This window comes from Morone saxatilis, unplaced genomic scaffold (assembly GCF_004916995.1).
Source record: "Morone saxatilis isolate NCDOM2014 unplaced genomic scaffold, NCSU_SB_2.0 Contig2, whole genome shotgun sequence".
Lineage (NCBI taxonomy): Eukaryota > Metazoa > Chordata > Actinopteri > Moronidae > Morone > Morone saxatilis.
In genome coordinates this window covers 17,754,440-17,774,574 of record NW_023339762.1, presented here as the reverse complement: position 1 = coordinate 17,774,574, position 20,135 = coordinate 17,754,440, and the positions used below count along the sequence as shown (strand labels likewise).

Sequence of the window (20,135 nt, the reverse complement as noted above, 5' to 3'; positions counted from 1 at the left end):
GCTCCACCTGCACTTGCCAGGTCCGACTCTTCCATCTCTGTTTTTTCCCTCCATATTTGAACGTTTCCTTGTGTTGTGCTAATCTGAGTCTTGCTTGCAGGCAGGTGAGGTGCAGTGTGCGTCTCCTAAATGTCCCAAGCTGCTTTGTATGCATCAGGTGACTGATCCAGGAACCTGCTGTCCTCGCTGTAGAGGTAAACAGATCACTGAAAATTATAATCACTGGGGGGAAATCATTTTACCATTGATTGAATTTCCCCCCTCAGGTTGTATGTATGGAGGAGAGGAGCATATAGAGGGCAGTAGCTGGTTCGCAGACTCTACTCCCTGTATGACCTGCATGTGTGTGGACGGGGTGACCACCTGCTCTGAAGTACGCTGTCTATCTCCATGCATCAACTTCATCAGCGTGCCCGGGGAGTGCTGCCCAGTGTGTGCTGGTGAGCAAATATGGATCTAAAGTACATTAAAGTTCCATATTATGATTTTTTTAAGCTTTTTGATGCTTGTTAATCTTATATGATTGTTTTTTTGAGTAGACTGTGTATTTGAGGGGAGTGTATATGGTCCAGGTGACAGTTTCCATCCAGCCGATGACCCCTGTCAGATCTGCACTTGTGAGGTACAACACAAACACGCCCAACAAACTGGAAACAGGATTGTGACATTTAGTCTTTAACTGGTTAACCTAGCGATTGTATAGATTTATATGGATGCATTAATTAATCTTTTAGTTGATAAAACGCCAGAAAATAGTAAAAAATGGCCAGCATAGATAGATAGATAGATAGATAGATAGATAGATAGATAGATAGATAGATTAGATAGATAGAAGATATGATAGATAGATAGATAACAAAATAAATAAGATGAATCAATCAATTCCTACTTCCTAATAAAGGTAAAAGTAGTAATAGTATTAAATATGTAAGATGCAGAGGGTATTGAAATAGAAGAAGTAGTAGTAGTAGTTGTAATCCAACCTGTGTGTATCCCAGGTGATGCCGGACGGAGAGCAACACCTCAAGTGTTACCGAAAGCAGTGTCCCAGTCTGGTCGACTGTCCCAAGAGCAACATCTTGTTCTCTGGACCCGACTCCTGCTGTCCAGTCTGTGCACGTCAGTATTAAACTGCAGTCTGTGATACACTGTGTATTATCTCTGCACTGTCACTGAGTGCTTCTGTGTGTGTATGTGTGTATGTTTAGAGCCTCTCAGTAACTGCACTGCTGCACTGATTGGCAACGAGGTCTTGGCGACTGATGACCCTTGTTTTACATGCCAGTGCAAGGTACATCAACATCATATAAAATATGATTTCTTTTACTTTTTTGGCTTAAAAAGGACAAAAAGTCTCAGAATGAAGTCAGTTTTAGTTTGACATTTAAGCCCCTTGAGATATAGGTTGTTGGTACAGTCAAATATGTGATTCTGTACAGTAAAGTGATACAGTGTCTGTGATTTAGGACCTGACATGGACCTGCTTACACAACATCTGCCTCCCGCTCACTTGCCCTCTTAATGAACAGTTCACCCCTCCGGACTCATGCTGCCCTGTGTGTAAAGGTGAGATAACACAGTCTTTCTTCCCGGTTGTCTGTTGCCTGTGGCTTTACATTTTAAGGGAGGCTAATTGGCATTAAAACATCCATTATTGTGGCGGTTTTCGTGTGTTTCTTACAGATTGTGTGATTGAGGGCCAGAACAGACGCGTGGCCAACGGCAGCAGCTGGACAGACAGCGATGATAACTGCGTCACATGTACCTGTAATGTGAGTCTTAATAATGACAATAATGATAATAATGACAGTGCTCATGCAATGCTTCAACTAATAATAACATTTTCACACCACTTTTCAAAACAATGTTCTAATATGGATATTAAAATGAAGCTCTCCAAATAGAAAAGACTGAATTTTATAATATTTGTCACTGAAGTGGACAGGTCCCAGTCTAAACTACACCTAATTAAAGGCCTCACACCTTAAAGTAAAAGTAGTAATACCATATTAAAAAAATACTCTTTTTACTTTTTTCTTAAGTAAAAATATAGTAAGTATTAGCATAAAATGTACTAAATGGTGTAATTGTTCATGGTGGAACTAATAATAACTACTCTATATAAAATTTGAGAAACTACCCTGTGGCTTCATATTTTTAAAATCTGATCACATTTTTCACAAGTACAATCAGTCAGATTAATGTAGTGGAGTAAAAAGTGAAATGGAGTGAAGCAAAAGTATATGGAACAGATCTCGCTGCCACTGTGAGTTCCCTCAGCACATAATCACACACAACAGTCCAGTTACAAAAACACTGCACACACACACACTTTAAAATAAGAATATTTACCTCCAGACAGACAGAGTGTTTGTCTGCCCCATATGTGTATAGTACAAATAGTATTATGAGTTTGCATAAAAAGGAAAAACACTTGTAGTAAATTACAAGTGAGTACTTAATTATTCTCCACCACCGGACCCATAATTGTTGTCGGATCTATTATTCAGACCATCTGTTTCTAAAGCAATCTGTTCTTCCTGTGTTTGATCCTCAGCTGGGCTATATTGAGTGCAGCATTGAAGAGTGTTTACCTGCAGTTTGTCTGAATGACCAGAAACAAGTGAAGATTCCAGGGAAATGCTGCCATGAATGCCAAGGTATCCCTGCCAGCCAATACAGTGGGCGTCCGTAGTAGTGCTTGTTCAAAGTGCTTCTTAACATTGTTCATGTTTGTGTGTCTTTGTGCATGTGTTTTAGACTCAGGGGCGTCGTGTTTGTACCAGGGAACAGTGTATCGCTCTAACGAACAGTGGGATGTGGACGAATGCACCAGTTGTACGTGTGTGTCTGGAGATGTCCACTGTCACAGTGAACGCTGCCCTCCCCTCACCTGTGCAACAGTCAGTATAACAAACACACACACACTCTTTCTCTGTGTTTCATCATAGTCTGAAATGTTTGCATAATGCCTTGCTGTTCTGAACCTTCAGTCTCCAGAGAGACATTAAATTTATGACATTACTCATCAGTCTTTGCACTTTGGCTGCTCCTTAGAGCACTGCACTCGCTCTGAGTCTCCTGGGTTCTTCATAGTTACGCAGTCATTGTCTGTGTGTGTGTGTGTGTGTGTGTTTTTGCTCCCAGGACGAGATGCCAGCCATTGTCCCAGGTTTGTGTTGTCCTCATTGCCTTCCTCGTCCAGCCACCTGCATTGCCTTTGGCGACCCTCATTATCGCACCTTTGATGGCCGCATGCTGCACTTCCAGGGAGCGTGCACATATATCCTGGCACAGGACTGTGAGAGCGGAGACTTCAGGTGAGTGGGTCACCATGGTTACGGAGGCGAGTGCTGTATGGTCATAGACATGTTTTGTCTATTACTTGTCTAGTTGCTTTGTTCTTTTGACATATTGCATACTTCTTTCTGTTTTCTTAAAATAGAAATTGGTTTAACCGCTCACAACTCATGTTTGCGTTAAATAGCCTTTAACGAGGGGTTGAAAGTAGACGCTGCTTGGTTTTAAAGGCCCTGAAACCCTATTTTCTCTGTCATCTCTTAATATGAGTAATGGGGCCTTACATGAAAATATTTAAGTTTAATATATAACCCTACTATCGTAATAATAAGTATATACGATTAATAATCATTCTTAATACCCCTACTATAACTATACTTACTAGCCCTTTTAAGAACATTTCTGTGCTTTTCGTGTTTTCTTGGTGTGAAGTGGGCAGTATCAGCATATACATTACTCATAACTACTATACTATACTCCCCATCATCCCCCCCATCAACCTATAGGTGTACCTCAGTTTCTACATACTATACTATACTATGGTGTCATAGTATTTACTGTACTTACACACACCTATCAGGATTTAGCAATTTCTTAATCAAAATGTGTTCACAGCTGAGGAGTTGTTTGCTTATGTTTCAAGGCTACTGTTGATCAAATTGGCTGAAACTAAAGCCCACACAGTCCTGATGAGTGTATTAATAAATCATAACCGAGGATTTGTTTTCCTGACCTTTAACTTTGATTGTTGTGTATTTATTTATGCATATTAAATGTTAGAGATAAATACTTTTCAGGGCTCTAAGAGATTACAAGCCAAAACGTTTGGGAACTCTTAGATAGTGTGTGTTCGTCCTTGAAATAATTTGCATGAGCAGTTTGATGTGTGTGTGTCACTTTGCAGAAACATTTACTTTTCCAATTGCTTTGCTTTTGAAACTGCTGTAGAAAAGACTTGACTTTATACATCTAGAACAGGAGGCAACAACTTATGGCTTCCTGCCGTTAAGAAAATACCAATAAAAGACAACAAAACAGCATATAATTTCATGTGACCTTTCAATAAAGAAGCAGATTTTTTAAGTTTATAAAATATTAATAAGTTAATCACTACACTCTTTATGCCCTGTTCAATGACTCCTCTTTGTTCATACAGTATTCATGCCACAAACGACGATCGTGGACGTAAAGGAGTGTCCTGGACTAAAGAGGTGACTGTGTTTATAGGAGATGTCACAGTGCAGCTACTCCAGGACTGGGTAGTGAAGGTTAGTGTGTACAAATACTGCAAAAGATTTCTATCTAGTCATGTTTGTGTTATGCATACACTCAGCCAATTTTTCACTCTTCAGGTGAACGATGAGGTTGTGACTTTGCCGTTCCTCAGAGAACCGTACATCTACGTCGAAAGACAAACCAACACCATCTTACTCAACACTAACATCGGGCTGAAGGTACGGTCTTTTGTCTCTTTTATCTCTCACTGTCTTTGTTTTGACACACACTTACACACCCGCTGGTCCACCTTCAGGTCCTGTGGAGCGGTCGTTCACATCTAGAAGTGAGTGTGCCAGGCAGCTATAAGGGCCACACCTGTGGCCTCTGTGGAAACTTCAACAACTACTACCAGGATGATCTCCGAATGCCCAGCGGACGAATTAGCCTATCGGAGTCTGACTTTGGCAACAGCTGGAGGGTAAAATAAAAACATAGAAGAAATAGAGAGACATATAGAAGGAAATAAAATAAAATGATCATACAAAAAGTCAAGTCAAAGTCAAACAACTGTTTCTCACATTTTAGGTCACAAATAGTAGCCACTCCCTCTCATCCTGTCGTCCTGGTGAGGATGTCGACCCCTGTAAAGACGCAGGCTACCAGGCCAAGAAAGGGGCTAATGCTCGCTGTAAGGTCCTGAAGTCTGCTGTTTTTAAGCCATGCCATCGTGTGGTGCCTCCTGAACCTTGGTACGGAGCCTGTGTGTACGACCTCTGTGCCTGCGGGGCCAATACTGATGAGTGTCTGTGTGACACACTGGAGGCCTATGCCAGTCAGTGCAGAGAGGCTGGAGTCAAATTGCAATGGAGGAGCCCATCACTGTGTGGTAAGTAAAACATGCTCAACTGTAAAGACCCTGATAACAACAGCTTCTTATGATGAGCATGTAAGAAAAGTCAGTTAGTCTTCGTTATTTCATGTGAGAGATTTCTGTATTTGTCTTTACTGATTGGAAACCTGGGTTGGTGAAAGGTAATGGCGCTTACTTATGTGTACCAATCCCAAGTAAGCAACGTTTGAATCAAACTATTTTGTGACTGTCTGGGGGGTTGTTTGCTTATGTTGCCAAACCACTGTCAAATCCAACTGATCATAACCTCACCCACACAGAGCGCAGGGGGTAGAAAACAAACCACAATGTTTGAGAGCCTATGACAAGATAAACATGTGAAGTTGTTTTTGTGCCTCAAACTGCACAAAATGTTTTATACCACCCAGTTAGCGCAGAGTGCATGATTAGCAATATCTAGCTATCTGGTCAGAGCCCTGGAATTTAATAAGACGGTGGGTGGTTTTGTGCTGAAACTGCAGGAATAAACACCTGTTTTAAGGTAAGATAGCTCAGCTCCCAACAGCTGTGTTTAGGGCTGTTTATCTAGTATTGCTGGTGTTTGTCAGGCTCTGTGATCAATGCAGTTTTATGTCTGTTTAGAGGTTCAGTGTAGGCGTTGTTGACAGTTGACGGAGGTGCAGACTGATGGCTTTGGATCGAAAATGCTTAAATCCCAAATAAAAATCCCAGATGAGTAGAGACTCTGTTTCACTGATCAACAATACTTAATATATGTCCTGTATTGACATATATGAGGGAAGTTTTGCCAGTTGGCACTACACTTGACTGCACACACAGACACTCAGTAGTAACTTTATAGTGAGCAGTAGAATGAGATCATTGTTAATCATTGTCATTTTCTGACAGATACTGTAAGGGTTGCTTTGTGGTATTGTTAGCAGAAAGTAGTGTACATGCCACTGACACAATTTTTTTCCTTCCATTGTTTTTGAGGACACATTAAAGTACATAAATTTCACACTAAGAACTCAAACACGTGGTAGCCAAATGATTACAGCACATGCCACATGGCTGCATCATTGCAACTGCTGCCAGTTCGATTCCATTTCCTTTCTCCTGATTTGCTGTCTACCTCTACCAGTCACCATCCAATAAAAGTAAGAAAGAAATAATCTTAACCAAGAACCCAAACACTCAAAAAAGTAGGGAGTGATATTAAACACAGTTTTTGCGTTTTAAACTAAATGAATGTATAATAATGTTGTTGTTTTTTCTAAAAACAAACTTTTACTGTTTACTGTGCTTATTTTGTCACAATATATTAATTGTTATCTTGAAAGACACATTTGAAAGGTTTCCAAGGGCTTTAAACATGTATTTTATGATTGTTTAACAATAAGAAAGATAAGGACTGATAAGTGAGAATTTTATTGTTACTACATATTCTATTACACTATTTCTAGACAGTTTTCTTTTTGGAAACAGTGGTCCTTTTGGTGTCTGACACCTGCTAATACCTACTGGTCACCAGTAAAGGTCAACAGAAGTCACACCCTCACAATGTTCTCAGTCTTGCATTGTTTTTTTCTCTGTCGCTGTCTTCCCCAGCTGTTGGCTGTCCAGTGGAGAGGGGCTTTGTGTTTGATGAGTGCGGACCCCCGTGTCCCGTAACCTGCTTCAACGTTGACGTACCACTGGGGGTGATAGAGAGCCACTGCTTCAAACCCTGTGTACCAGGATGCCAGTGTCCCGCTGGGCTGGTTCTACACAACAACTACTGCATACAGCCAGAAAAGTGCCCCAAGATCATTCATGGCAACCCCTCATAATGCTTGAACTGCTCACTTTCAAGTGGACACATATGCACTGCCACCTCTAATAATATTCAATCCACTCAAGGACTGCACAAGCCTTCTATCACTGTACACCGAAGTTTGGAAAAATGGAAAAATATCCCAACAGATGAACCTCCATGATCTGTGGTTTTAACACATTGACTGATGTGAATTACGATGTGCATTTTAGAGTTTTTATACACATTGTTATATTGTTATATGTAGCACTGAATATTTATACTACACAAGGGTTTGTCGTTTTAATGTCACATGTTCACTGGCATTGTCCCTACCTGTTGTGTTTTACTCACATATGAGATATTGTCCACAGGTTAGATTATTTACTGTACAGGTTTATTGCAGTACAGTGCAATGTCTGACTGTACATACAGTAAGCCACATAATCTCAGGTACTCCTTTTTTTGTTCTCATCGTACAAATAAACAAATGATTGACTAATATTTGTGGTGTTTTTATTTTCTGAATGATTCTGAAAGATTAAATACATTATTCATGAAGAGTATTATGTTGTTTTACTTCCATTTCCTATGAAGGTTCATGGAAAGAAATATGTAATTTGGTATTAACTATAGGTAAAATAATTTAGATAAAATGTTAAATGGGTACATGTCTAATTAATTAATCTAATTAATTGCTTGTGTCAGCTGAATGTTCAATGAATGGTCATGGGATTTAATATACCACTTCTTTCAAGGAAATTCCTGTTGCTTACACACTCAACTAACTACTATAAATCCCAACTAAAAGAACAGTGTCATGTTTCTATTTTCATAATTAGTCCTAATTATATAGGTATTCCTGTAAAAACCTGTAAAATACGGTGTTACCATGATCTCACCAGCGGATGTTTTTTCATGAAGATTCATGACATATGCTGTATGTGACAGGCAATGTAATGTATAATATACAATTTACAAGCTGGGGCCAACTCTCACTAACAGTTCAGTGTTACAGAACTCGTTTCACACAGGTGTAATGCATCACGTAGTCACGCATCACATTTCACTCTCCCTCTGACAGATACACTGTCACTTTTGTTGCTTGGTAACCTGATCCAGCTGTTTGTCCAGAGAAGTGCTGTAACCATAGTAATAGCCTATATAATTTATCAGTCTGCAGTGGAGGAAACATGGAGCAGGTAAGATGTTTTGATGTTGGGGGAGAGCTGCTGTTGTTTTCCATGTGTAAACTATGACTAATGTCTTTGCATTTTCCTTCAGGATTGTATCGCTGGTCTCTACCAATTCCTGGGAAAGTCTGTCGGAGCAGAGTTCACCTCTGAAGATGTGAGTCTCCTCTACCTCAAAGTGTTTCATGTTCCCTCTGACACCGATGAAGCACATGCAGCGATGAAGAAGGTAACTCAGACATATTTCAAACAACAAACATCAATCATTGAATCAATTTTCCATTTCTTATTAAGGAATACTCCTGTGTTCCTGTATCTGTTTCAGATTGCAGAAGGTGACAAAAGCTGGTCCTGTGTTGGTGAAAATGTGTTGGATGTTCTCCTAGAAATGGAAAGGGAGAGGAAAAAGAAGGAAAAGGTAATCAATCGATTGCCTTTCTTTCCTCTGAATTTCATATGAGAGTGTGAGAGAAACCAACTGACCAAAATATGATATGAATCGCTACTAAGAGTCAATATTGCTATTTACAGCTCTACTGGGACCTGCAGCTGCGAAATGTTGGAAATCCCAACACTCTGTATGCGATGGACAAGCCAGTCATCATCGATCCTCATGTGCTGAATTGCCTGCACCAAAGCACAGACCCAAATACTTTCATAAAAGCTCACCACCGATCCAATTCAGGATCTTTAAAGTCATGCCCCTTTGACACAGACAGTATACAGGTATGTACTTATTGTGTGGCAGATTTCCTTCTGCATGGAAGCAATTTTTCTGTTTATAATTACATTTACTTTCTACATGAATAGAGGGAGAGACCGGTGGGGAACAAAGAGCTGTATGGGAGTGTGAGACGTGTGATGAGGCTTACAAAGGCGGCCAGGCAGTGCTGGGCCAGGTGAGAATCTTAAGTTTAAGAAGTTGCTCAAATACAATTCTATAGTAAATTCCTTTTTATAATACAGTACTTGATACTTTGATTCTACCAGAGTACAGAGGAAAATATTAAATGTTTTACTCCACTACATTATGTTTAAAGGGTTAAGTTTCTAGTTACTTTGCACATTAATAAGTAGGATAAACTCAAAATGTGATGCATTGACATTTACAGCATTACCATGCTGCACGTGTAATAAGGCAATTATTCAACACCTGAAAGGCCCCAAATTACTTATACTAATACTTTTTCTTAACTTAGATGTACAACAAGGGGTTTTAACTGGTTATGAAACATTCTCAGTTTAATACTGATGCCTCAATATGACCCATATTAACAAACAAAACCATCAGCAAGAAGATTTCTATATAGTTATTATTAATTCCTGGTGTCGGATTTGGTCGGATTGCCCTTGAAATCAGACTAAGTCAGCTGACATAAACCACCATGAAATACTGGTCATACCAGACCAAGTAAGAATGTCTTTTTTCTTCTTTCAAAAGTTACATAATATCATTTAACTGATTAGTTACACATTGCAATATTGCCTAACTTTAAGAAAAAAAAAAAAATTACAGCTTGAAACAAGAAACACTTTTGTGTAATGTTAAATGTTTCTCTTTATACACTGAAGGGCTTATTTACTGTAATTATGATGTTGGTATGTGTTTTTTCTTAGATTGGCATCAGAGGGTGTACAGAGTATATTGCAGTCTTCCCGGCAGAGCCAAAGCCTCGGGGTTAGAAGTCCGGCCTGGGGCTTTGTCACCCTGTCAGACATCCTCCTATTAGTGGAAGTGAAGTATGATGTGGTGACCCACTTACTTTACACGGAAATGCTCCAGGAGCACTACAGTAAGGAAAAGTTTCTGTTGTCACAATATAACACAGAGAACAGTCTCATAACTTGATGTAAAGCTTACTCAGCATCATAGAGTATGGTATGTGGTTATTTTTTGGTGACACCACAGCTCCGAATATGTGGGAGACCATGTTGCCATGGCAACAACACATGGAAGAGGAGGAGCTGGAGGATCTGGCAGATGAGGTGTTGGAGTCAGGTGACATGCTCCGTTTGGCTGAGTTGCCAGGAGCATTCAGGATATACAGGTAACACACATGCACCAAGGTTGTTATTGTAAGTTCAAGATGAAATAAAAAATGATTATACTTAAAGATCTTAAATTAAAAACAAAACTACAATCAAAGTTAAATACAACAGTATTTTTCATCCCAAAACTACACCGAAATAAAAAAGTGTAAATGATTGTAATGATTCCAATCTAGGAAACTCTCCTCCTTCCATGTACGAAAACACAGATAGTGTAAAATTAAAGTACACATTACAAAACTGCCTGCCATTTTTCTTTAATGGACATCAAACAGAAGTATAATAGAGGTTAATCTCCTGCAGGGCCTGTCTGGGAGCATCTTCTGGAAGCCATTCTGAGTACAGGGAGCGGTCTTGGTCTGCCCTTTCGCTCTTGTATGAGTTACACACATTTCGTCAACATGAAAGGGACACACTAACAGTCCTGGGCGAGAGGTAAATACTTTCAAAACATATCAGCTCAAGATCACATAAATTTGAACCTACTGTGAATAAGCCACTGTTCGGTCTACACAGTAAGAAAATCCAGATAATGTCACATGAGTTGTCTACCCCACATGCTTGACTTCAGAATAATTATAATAATCTTATAATAATTATACTGACTTATTCTAAGATCTTGCTCCCCTTGTGCCTAAAGCAGCTTAACACTAATGCAAGGAATGTCAGGATTTTTATTCCAGATTTGACACACATGGACTTGTATATGGTTCTAACCAGATCTGGATGGAGTTGATTCATTAATCTTTTGCTTTCCAGGCTTGATGGGGAGAGCTTGAGACTGCTGTGTCTATACATCAGGTTGGCAACTTTAAGAGCTCAGAGAGAACAAATGTCGTACAGCGCCCTTCTGGCTGCTCGGCAGTCCTGGGAGATGTGGTGAGCCAACAAACACAAACAGTGAAACTAACAGTTCAGCACTGGAAATGAAAATTGGTTATTGCTATTGCTGTAAGCCCTTGTATGCTCAGTTTAAACTGTATACTGTGTGTCCCTTGTGTATCTGTTCAGGCCACATGTTAAGTGTCCATGCAGAGCAGAACGGGCGGCCCTTTGGCTACTTGGTGAAGAGGAAGAGCGAAAGAAAGACTTTATTTTGTTGTCACCACAGCAGGTATTGTAAAATCTGCTCTGACATAGGCAGTGCATGCTAAAAGAAAAACACTACAGTACTTATTTCAGCAGTAGAACAACAACTTTGCCCCTGTCACAGCAGGCAGTGTTGCAGTTGCTGGTGCTGACTCAGGAGCAGGAGAGGAAGCACCTGGTCAAGCTGGTACACAGGGTCTCCCTAGAGGATTTGCAAGAGCCAGGTTGCAGAGTGCTTCCGAAGGAGGGTAAATCAATATTCTCTTCTTTTTCTGCTGCACATCTTTTGTATTGCCCTCATCTATCTTATCCTGTTTCCTATGCAGATGGTCCCAATCAGGCTGCTTTAAGAAATGGCTGTATAAAAAGGCTGAGGCAAATCCGTGTCAGCCTGCATGGATGCAATGAGACTCAGACCCCCATAAAGCAAACAAACCCTCAGCCACAACTCCAGCCCCAAACGCACACAAGCATAAGCGGTAAACACCAGCTGGAGGACTGTTCTCTGCTCCTCTTGACCCATCTAATGGAGCTCCAGGAAGTCCAAGCTTCTGCATTACTGCTGGCACTGATGGACAAGGTGAGTCAAGGCAACCATAGCAACCATTTAAAAAAAATTCCACAATAACGCACACTCTTTCTTGTCTGTGTTAGAGTGTACAGCATGTCCAGGCTCTGCGAGATGAGTATGAATCTGAACTTCAAGCACAGCGCTACACCAACCTACTCCAACTCCTGATCTCAGATACCCCTCTTATACTCACTCCTTCTTCAAACTTGACTGAAAATAGCAGCAATGAGCAAATTGCAGCTCAGTCCCGCTGCAGTGGACCGGTCGATGCTCAAAACAGCAGTGGTGAACCAGCTGAAGCTTCAACTGTCAATTCAGTCAGAAGTGAGAGTAGAGAACTGAATCAGGTGCAAGTTGCAGATGGGACTGACAAACAGGACGTCTGTATAGGTAACTCAAAATACAGGCATATATACAACATACATGCCATACACTCACAGCCACAATTACAATACTTTGCATTACCCCAGGTTGTGTAGTGGCCATGGAGGACCTGCCCTACTTGGAGATCTTGTGCGTATCAGATGCAGCAAGTAATGCTCATCAGAGTCTCGATGCAGAGGCAGGACCACAGGAAGGAGAGTGTGGGGCAACAAAGAGCCCCCAGAGCTATGAGAAACAGGGCTCCCTGATCACCCTTGCTTGGAGCAAACCAACAGAGGAGGACACAGACTGTGAGGCAGAGGCTGCAGGACAGAGCTGGGATGTTGTGAGCAAGACCCAAGTCCAACCAAGTAACATAAACAGCACAACTGAGAACATGCAGTGTGTGGAGACTTTGGGAGACAGAGATAGAGAAGATCTGAAACCCACTCTTTTCCACTCTGATTCCACAGGTCATCTTGACACACTGTCTACAGACCAGCAGTGCAACATAGTAGGACAGGTACTCTGTAAGTGTAAAGCAGATCATGAAACAGTGTATTACTATGTCATGCATCTGATTTCTTCCCTTTTATATTCTCATTAGTTAACATTGGAGGACAGAACAAGAGAAGCTGTGTCTGAATGTGACCTTCCAACACATGCTTTGGTAGCAGAGACCCTGGAGGCAGTACAGCCACATCTCTTGGTTGACCCTCCTGAGATTAAGCGGCATGCTGGTGACCTTTGCCCTGGACTGAACAATGAGACAGCCAATGTGGAAAATGAAGGTGTTGAGGTGGAAATGTGTCCTGCAGCACCAGAGTCATGGGACCTGAGAGGGCCCGAACCCGCTCACGCTGAGGACCAGAAATATGATTCACAAGCCACAGTAAGCAGTGTGCCAACTATAACTAACTATGACTGAGTGGGACTAAAAAAAGTTGTTCTGATCTTTGAGCGAAAGTGCAGTTTAATTTATGATATTGCACTGCCACGCTTCAATGTCGATGCCAAGAACAGCATATCCTTAGTAAAGTGGATGATAGTGGTGATGAATCACCCTAATGCATGATTCATACATCAATAATAGCCTAATTTTATGCTTGATGATGATGAAAATACAAAAAACAACAACTGAACAACAACCAAAAATAGCATTGTCAATATTTTAGAGACCCCCCAAAATCATGTCTTCAGGGGAGCTTGTCTTATTAAGTGGAGCCGAGCTCCCCCGGCAGCCCTGTAGGCCCACCCTGACTGTCAGTGTGCTGTTATACATTCGTGCTGTGTTTGTGCATATTAAACGTCCTACTTATTTTTAAGCAATCTGCTGTTTGCTGTTGTAAAGGTTGACTGTAGCCCCGCAGAGCGGGAATCGACAATCATGGAGAGAGAGAGCACCACAGAACCAGTCTCTGCAATGGAAAGGGAGAGGACAATGCGCAACCTGGTGGACATGCAAAGAAAGGTTGAACAGAGGCAGCAGAGAGACAGAGAGAGACAACTGCTGAGGGTGAGAGAAAGACAACTTCCTACAGAAAGGTGGATTGAGGGGCAGTGAAAGAGTATTCAGGTTATTGTCAGTGAGAGGCAGAGGTGACATATCACTCTGACAGTTTTGTCTTTCAGGTTCAGGAGCGTCTGTCGATCATCCAGAACAGAAAGGCAGAGGAAGACCTGCTTGGCCTGAAACACACAGACAGGCTGAGGCACCTCACACAAGATCTACCACAGGTAAAATACTGTATGTTTAAGCAATCAGTCTTCATAATCTGATCCAGGTTTTGTATTATCGACATTACTTTTGTGTTTTAGGAGGATAAGAACCATCAGAAGACAGTTGTCAGAGAGCGACTGGAGCAGCTGAGAAGAGAACGATCCTATGTCATGCAGTCCAAACGAGACAGGTAAAAGACGCTCCTTTGGATTAGACAGGAAACACCACATTAATGTTAACCACCATACCCTCTATTCCCCTTTTTATTCTTTAGGAATACTGCAGGATTTAAGGAACTCCTGGGCCCAGTAGCGCTCCAGAGCAGAGACATAGATGATGAAGACTGAAAAACTATTGCTTAAAATGAATGTCTTAAGTCTTAAATGGCTGTCAACATTGTCTAACAGACAACTTCAGCTCACAAAAATACCACAAAAGGTTTCTTAACTATTTAAAATCAGATAATATTCTTCTTTGTTCAAGTGAAATGCTGCAGATTTTGATGAATAAGTGGCTTCCCTCTCTGTGGTCATTACAAAAGATCTTGAGAATTCAGGTTGTGTGAAATAAAACAATCTCAAACGTGTACTGTGTATTATACAGTTTAATTATCATCTTGACAAACATAAGCATCAACAGTAATGTCATTTATCAATGACCCCTTTCGGTTGTGTACACATTACCCCCGTGTGGCCTAAATTACATACATAATGAGTCACAGAGGTGCATGTTAACAGTCTACAGAGGTTCCACCAACTCCTCTTCATGTGAACTAACTCTTATATTGGCACTGTTGGCCATTACTCACTTGTGTAAGAAATAATGTGACTAGACGAATGACACGACTGTAGACTTTGAATGCACCTATGGACTGGGGCTGTATTTATTTACAGGTTTATGGGAATGGGAATATTGTAACATTTCAAAGAATGGAAGTTTGGCTAACAACTCTACAATGGGGAGATATGTATAATAGAGAGGGTTGGTGCAGGCCCAATGGATTTCCTGCAACAGAGGAGGATCTCTGTCCTGGTAAGAGGGAAAATGTCTAAGTGGGAGATTCTCAGCAAATAAAAGATTATGTTTTTTTCCTATTTAATTGATCCTATATAGTGTCCACTCACACTGCAGTCCAATACAAAGCAGGGATACCTATCACCCTAACAAAGCTGGAACATTCCACAGCAGCTCACACACACAGAGCCACCGCATTACACACATACATACTAAGTACATGACGAGCGTGTCCTCATATCAAATGAAGAGTACACAACTTAGGTTCAAGTTCTGTGGTCTCGAACACACTAACATTCAAACCAACAAAGACAAACAAGCTTAAATTTCAAACTAAGAAAACATGGTGCCTGGCTGACAGATGCATTATACTCAGGACTTTAATATTCTAGCAATGTGAACGCTGGGGACTAAACAGAATCAGTCCAATTTTCCAAAATATGACAGATCACTTTAGAGGATGCAGGGGGTTAAACATGTGCGGTTCTCAGCAGGCTGTACAGAGGACACACTTTTAGGGCTGTAATCAGGTCAGCTCTTATGATAGCAGGGCACTTCAATAGCGGTGACACAGGTGTGGTGTCAGATTTCTCTGTAGTGTCCGAACCCTGGATCTACATGTGCAAGATCTTCAGCAAGAAAGCAGCATGCGCTGTGTGATAGACTAAACTACACCTTAAACAAGATAGTCAACAATATTTGCATTTTATACACTAGACTGGTGTTTCCCACAGTGAAAGGTAAAAGCCTAGAATGAAAACAGGAGGTCCAAGTCTAGTTCAGTCAGTGAACCTCTGAGACTGAGACCACCTTCTTGCTGGAGGCTTTGATGAGCACTACTGTCCATAAACACAAAATGGTCGTCACACATCCAGCATATCTCTGACTTATGGGCACCATGGAACTGAGGAGGGTGGATATACGTGTATATGTATTTGTGTATATTCTCTTTTTCATGAAAATATCATGAAAGGAGAGAAATGTGCGTGTATGTGCGCCAAGTCTTGAATGGTGTTAGCAATGGGACTCAAGGGATGTTCATGTGTTTATGCGTTTATGTGTGTGCATGTTTTTATGTATGAGTCTTTCTATTGGTGTGCACACTGCACCCCTGGGCCATGGTGGCCCCCTTCCTCATCTGAACTATCATTGTAGGCCTCTCTCCTGGCTCCACCTCCTGACCCTTGACTCCTGTCAAAATCTGTCAGGTCAACTTCCTCTGCATCTGCTGCTATAACAGGATTCTCAGCACGAGCAGGCAGCAAGCACTCGAGTTCCTGAAAGAGATTATTTGAATTAAAAAACAGAAAACATCATGACACCACAGTCATTTTAACTTCATGGGAGGTAAAATTGTGCAAATTGGGATGTTTAATGATTGTCACTCACATTCAGTTTTTCTGCGCTAATCCAGTTGTTTTCAGGGAACTGGACGTCAAACTTGACGTAAAGGTCTCCCTTCTCAAATGGGTTTCTGTACTGAGGCATTCCCTCTCCCTTCACCATCCGAATACAGCCTGCCACACAAACACAAACCAACAAAACGGTGTAAAGCCATGCATGAGGATCTTATGGTATGAGACACAAGCTAGAGAACTGTCAAGCATTTACAAACTAGGCATTAAATACCACTTTCACAATAGGATGTGATTTAAATGTTCATCATGGAGGATGCTCGTTTCTCGCTGTGCTCAGTTTTGTAAGCAATATTTCTGCTGTTACTCCCTGTTTAAGTGGATCTGCCTGAGTATATCAGAGTATATAAGAGTAATCGTCTTTTAAACACTACAGCGTTTATCAGAGCAAACCAAAAAAAGCAGGAAAGTCACGAACATATCAGACCTAAAATGAATAAATGCTGTATGAAGACATGTTTACCTGGCTCGATGATCTTGCCAGGTGGGTATTTGACAAGCAACTGACGTCCATCGAGGTGTGTGACAGTCATCTGGAAGCCACACAGGGCCTCAACCAGGCCGATACGTTGGACCATGTGAAGGTCACTGCCTTCACGGCGGAATTCCTGATTTAGATTGAAATCACAGATTTGTTGCTTAGGTTGTTACAAATAAATATAGAAACATCTCCTAAATAACAATTATTATTATCTTCCTAGCCATGATAATGATGTAAACACATTGTTGTTGTTGTTTTTTTTACCTCATGTTCTTTCTCTTGCAGCACGAGGACTATATCTCCTGGTTCTACGCCTGGTGCTTGGTCAGCTTCCCCAGAAAATGTGATTTTCTGTCCATGTCTCATGCCTTTGTCCACATGCACCTCCAGAAGTTTAGTCTCCTTACACACCTTATGACCCTCGCACTTTCTGCAGCGGTCCTTCTCGTTTATCACCTCACCTGCACGAGCACACATACAGAAATGGAATAGTTTCAAAGAACTGCTGTGCTCATTATTGTCTATTTTCAATAAGTCTTATAAATAAAGTCAGTATGTGGGTGTTTATGAACATATTACCCTCTCCATTGCAGTCTGTGCAGACGGACTGCATCTGTTGGACCATCCCAGGGGCCAGCTGTCTAATCATGATTCTCATACCTCGTCCTCTGCAGGCCACACACTTCTGAACTGCTCCTGCTTTACCTCCCTGACTAAAAGGGGCAAAAAGGAAATCATCACTGTTAAAAAAGGAATTTCTATCTGACAAAATTACTGCAATTACAGATCCTCCATCAGGGATTCGACACCATCGATCAATATAATGTTGTTTTTTTTATAATTAAAATGACACAACCTAAACAAACTCACCCATTACAGGCACCACACAGCACATTCTTACTGAGCTGCAGTTTGGTGGTTTTGCCATTGTAGAGGTCTTCAAGAGAAACTCTGTATGACAAAAGAGTTACGCGAGTTAGATTATAACAATATAATATATAACACATTACATTTTAACTTCCACTTGAAGCACCCAAACTGCATTAAAGTGCCGGACTTACTTCAGAGGGTGCACCATGTCATCTCCTCTCCTCTTGCCTCCGTTGCGTCCTCTGCCCTGTCCCCCCATGAACCCAAACAGTCCTCCACCAAAAATGTGAGAGAAGATATCGTCCATGCCAGGCCCTCCGCCTCCTCCCTCCCGTAGCCCCTGTTCTCCATAGCGATCGTAAAGCTCCTTCTTCTCCGGGTTTGTCAGTACCTCATACGCAAAACTGATTTCTTTAAACTGGAAAATGGGAAAAAAAAAAAACACACAACAATCGAATAAGCTTGACACAGTGTAGGACACAAAGAAATACAGTACATCACAGCAAAAAGAGTCAACTACTTTTGTTTTTGATGAGCCTTTCTTACAAAGCAAAAAGAAATGAAAAAGACAGTCGAGTCTCTCGAGTCGTGTTCTTGCAGATTCTGAGGCAGAGAGCAGCACAAATCAAAAACAGAGGCCCTTTTCTCGAGGGAGAAGCGCTTCACGTTCAGTCCTCTTATCTGCACCTTGCATTAATCCTCAAAGAGCTGGGCCGTGTGATCATGACAAACAAAGTTGCCATCATATCTTGGTCCCAATTGTTGAGCGATTGAATTGCTGCTGTTGATTATTTCGCTCACTGTGGTGCTGCTGCGGTTACCTTAACCCGCTTTGGTGCATCATACCTTGTCTCCAGCATCAGGGTTCTTGTCAGGATGGTACTCCTTGGCCAATTTGCGGTAGGCCTGCAACAAATCAAAATATCAACGTGAACAAAGCTGTGTGAGCGCCCTGAGCTCAGGTGCCAACTTAGTTAAAAAGCTCCGCAAGCAAAATCACTAAGTATATTACCTGTCCTTACCAGCCTTACAAGCCCAGGGCTTGACTTGTGGGCCTGCTGTCAAAAACATCAGGACACCGGCAAGAGCATCGCTGCCTTTGACATCTCACACACTCACGAAAATCTTCATCTTTTGAGTTTTACCTGCTTTACCAGCTGGGATAATCTACTGTCATACTACTAAAAGCACTTTATTTTGACATAAAAAAAAAGGTTTTTTAAAAATTAAAATCACACAGTCGTTAGTTTAGTTAGTTGCTACCACCAAGCATATTATATTTTGGGGATGACAGCCGATTATTTTACAATACTTAGTAATAAAGATCGAACTACAGTTATCGAGTTATTGGATTAGTTTAAATTACAGGACATAAAACCAACAAACAAGGTGGTAACTACATGGTAAAACGCCTCAATCCGACCGTCGGGTTTGTGTATTATAAACAATTTGTAACAACTGTCTGATGTTTGAATGGACTTTGTCAGCGACGTGTGTGTTGCTAACTACGCTAAGTAACAGTAGTTAGCTGCGCGGTGTCTGAAATTAACGTGAGCCAGTAAATCAAACTCCAGATTAATCTCACACCACGTTTAGTTTCACCAAAAATGTTAACCCAGCGCCATAAACACACAAGTATATTTCTATTCTTGCTGTTTATTTATTTATTTTCACCTCAGATGAGCCGTTTGGCTGACTGTACTTGCGTCGTTACTGCTCGACTTGGCGATGGCTATTTGCTGGAATGTAACGTTGGTAGCCGGTAAAGCTAACGTTATCACACTCGTGGTCACCAGAGTATTTCTTGGTTTTTCCGGCTGGCTTCGTTCCATTTTTCTAATTTACACAGACACGGTGAAAAGTACTGCACACACTTTCGCCAATCACAACGAGTAAAGCTAGCTTTAATTGCTTTTATTTAAAAAAATAAATAATAAAAAAAGCCGTGCCACGAAGTAGTGAGCAGTTATCTATGTTAGCTTAGCTTAGCTTCCGTGCTAAGCTACTGCGGTGCATCTCATCTTGTTTGTAGGCCACATTTCACCGGTGGCCTCTCTTCCCTCTCTTGTCTTTTAATCATTCTCTCACTTCAGTACATTTCCCCATTCGTTTCGGGAGCGGGTGCGTACCTTTTTCAGTTCGTTTTCAGAGGCAGACGGTGAAACTCCCAGGATGTCGTACAGCTTCGTGTCCACGACGCTCGCCAT

General features: G+C 41.2%; 2 protein-coding genes across 3 annotated transcripts in view; one reads left to right on the top strand and one right to left on the bottom strand.

Moving 5' to 3' along the window:
* Window positions 1-7,667, top strand: part of kcp (kielin cysteine rich BMP regulator) — a 27,221-nt gene extending 19,554 nt beyond the window's left edge. For both annotated transcript variants that reach the window (XM_035665498.1, XM_035665497.1), the window contains 16 exons: window positions 1-20; window positions 101-194; window positions 267-440; window positions 540-622; window positions 999-1,119; window positions 1,209-1,291; window positions 1,467-1,566; window positions 1,684-1,772; window positions 2,558-2,660; window positions 2,761-2,903; window positions 3,148-3,320; window positions 4,457-4,568; window positions 4,653-4,754; window positions 4,832-4,996; window positions 5,104-5,404; window positions 6,980-7,667. The exon at window positions 1-20 is cut by the window's left edge and continues 81 nt beyond it. In XM_035665498.1, coding sequence (XP_035521391.1) covers window positions 1-20; window positions 101-194; window positions 267-440; window positions 540-622; window positions 999-1,119; window positions 1,209-1,291; window positions 1,467-1,566; window positions 1,684-1,772; window positions 2,558-2,660; window positions 2,761-2,903; window positions 3,148-3,320; window positions 4,457-4,568; window positions 4,653-4,754; window positions 4,832-4,996; window positions 5,104-5,404; window positions 6,980-7,200 — 2,084 coding nt within the window. In that variant the 3' untranslated portion in view covers window positions 7,201-7,667. The remainder of the gene's footprint in view (window positions 21-100; window positions 195-266; window positions 441-539; window positions 623-998; window positions 1,120-1,208; window positions 1,292-1,466; window positions 1,567-1,683; window positions 1,773-2,557; window positions 2,661-2,760; window positions 2,904-3,147; window positions 3,321-4,456; window positions 4,569-4,652; window positions 4,755-4,831; window positions 4,997-5,103; window positions 5,405-6,979) is intronic.
* Window positions 7,668-14,734: 7,067 nt separating this feature from the next.
* dnaja2b (DnaJ heat shock protein family (Hsp40) member A2b) lies at window positions 14,735-20,135 on the bottom strand. Its single transcript, XM_035664654.1, has 9 exons — window positions 20,058-20,135; window positions 18,775-18,834; window positions 18,120-18,346; window positions 17,929-18,009; window positions 17,638-17,771; window positions 17,323-17,519; window positions 17,041-17,185; window positions 16,552-16,679; window positions 14,735-16,439 (listed from the first exon to the last, which is right to left on the bottom strand). The coding sequence occupies exons 1-9, from the start codon at window positions 20,133-20,135 to the stop codon at window positions 16,251-16,253; spliced, it is 1,239 nt and encodes a 412-aa protein (XP_035520547.1). The 3' UTR covers window positions 14,735-16,250.

Bases quoted from the DNA above. Each gene is read 5' to 3' on its own strand.
- dnaja2b (XM_035664654.1), bottom strand. From the start codon at position 20,135: ATGGCGAGCGTCGTGGACACGAAGCTGTACGACATCCTGGGAGTTTCA. The intron at 18,835-20,057 runs GTACGCACCCGC...GATTTGTTGCAG, and splicing joins CTGAAAACGAACTGAAAAAG to GCCTACCGCAAATTGGCCAA. The intron at 18,010-18,119 runs GTAAGTCCGGCA...TTTGTCATACAG, and splicing joins GACATGGTGCACCCTCTGAA to AGTTTCTCTTGAAGACCTCT.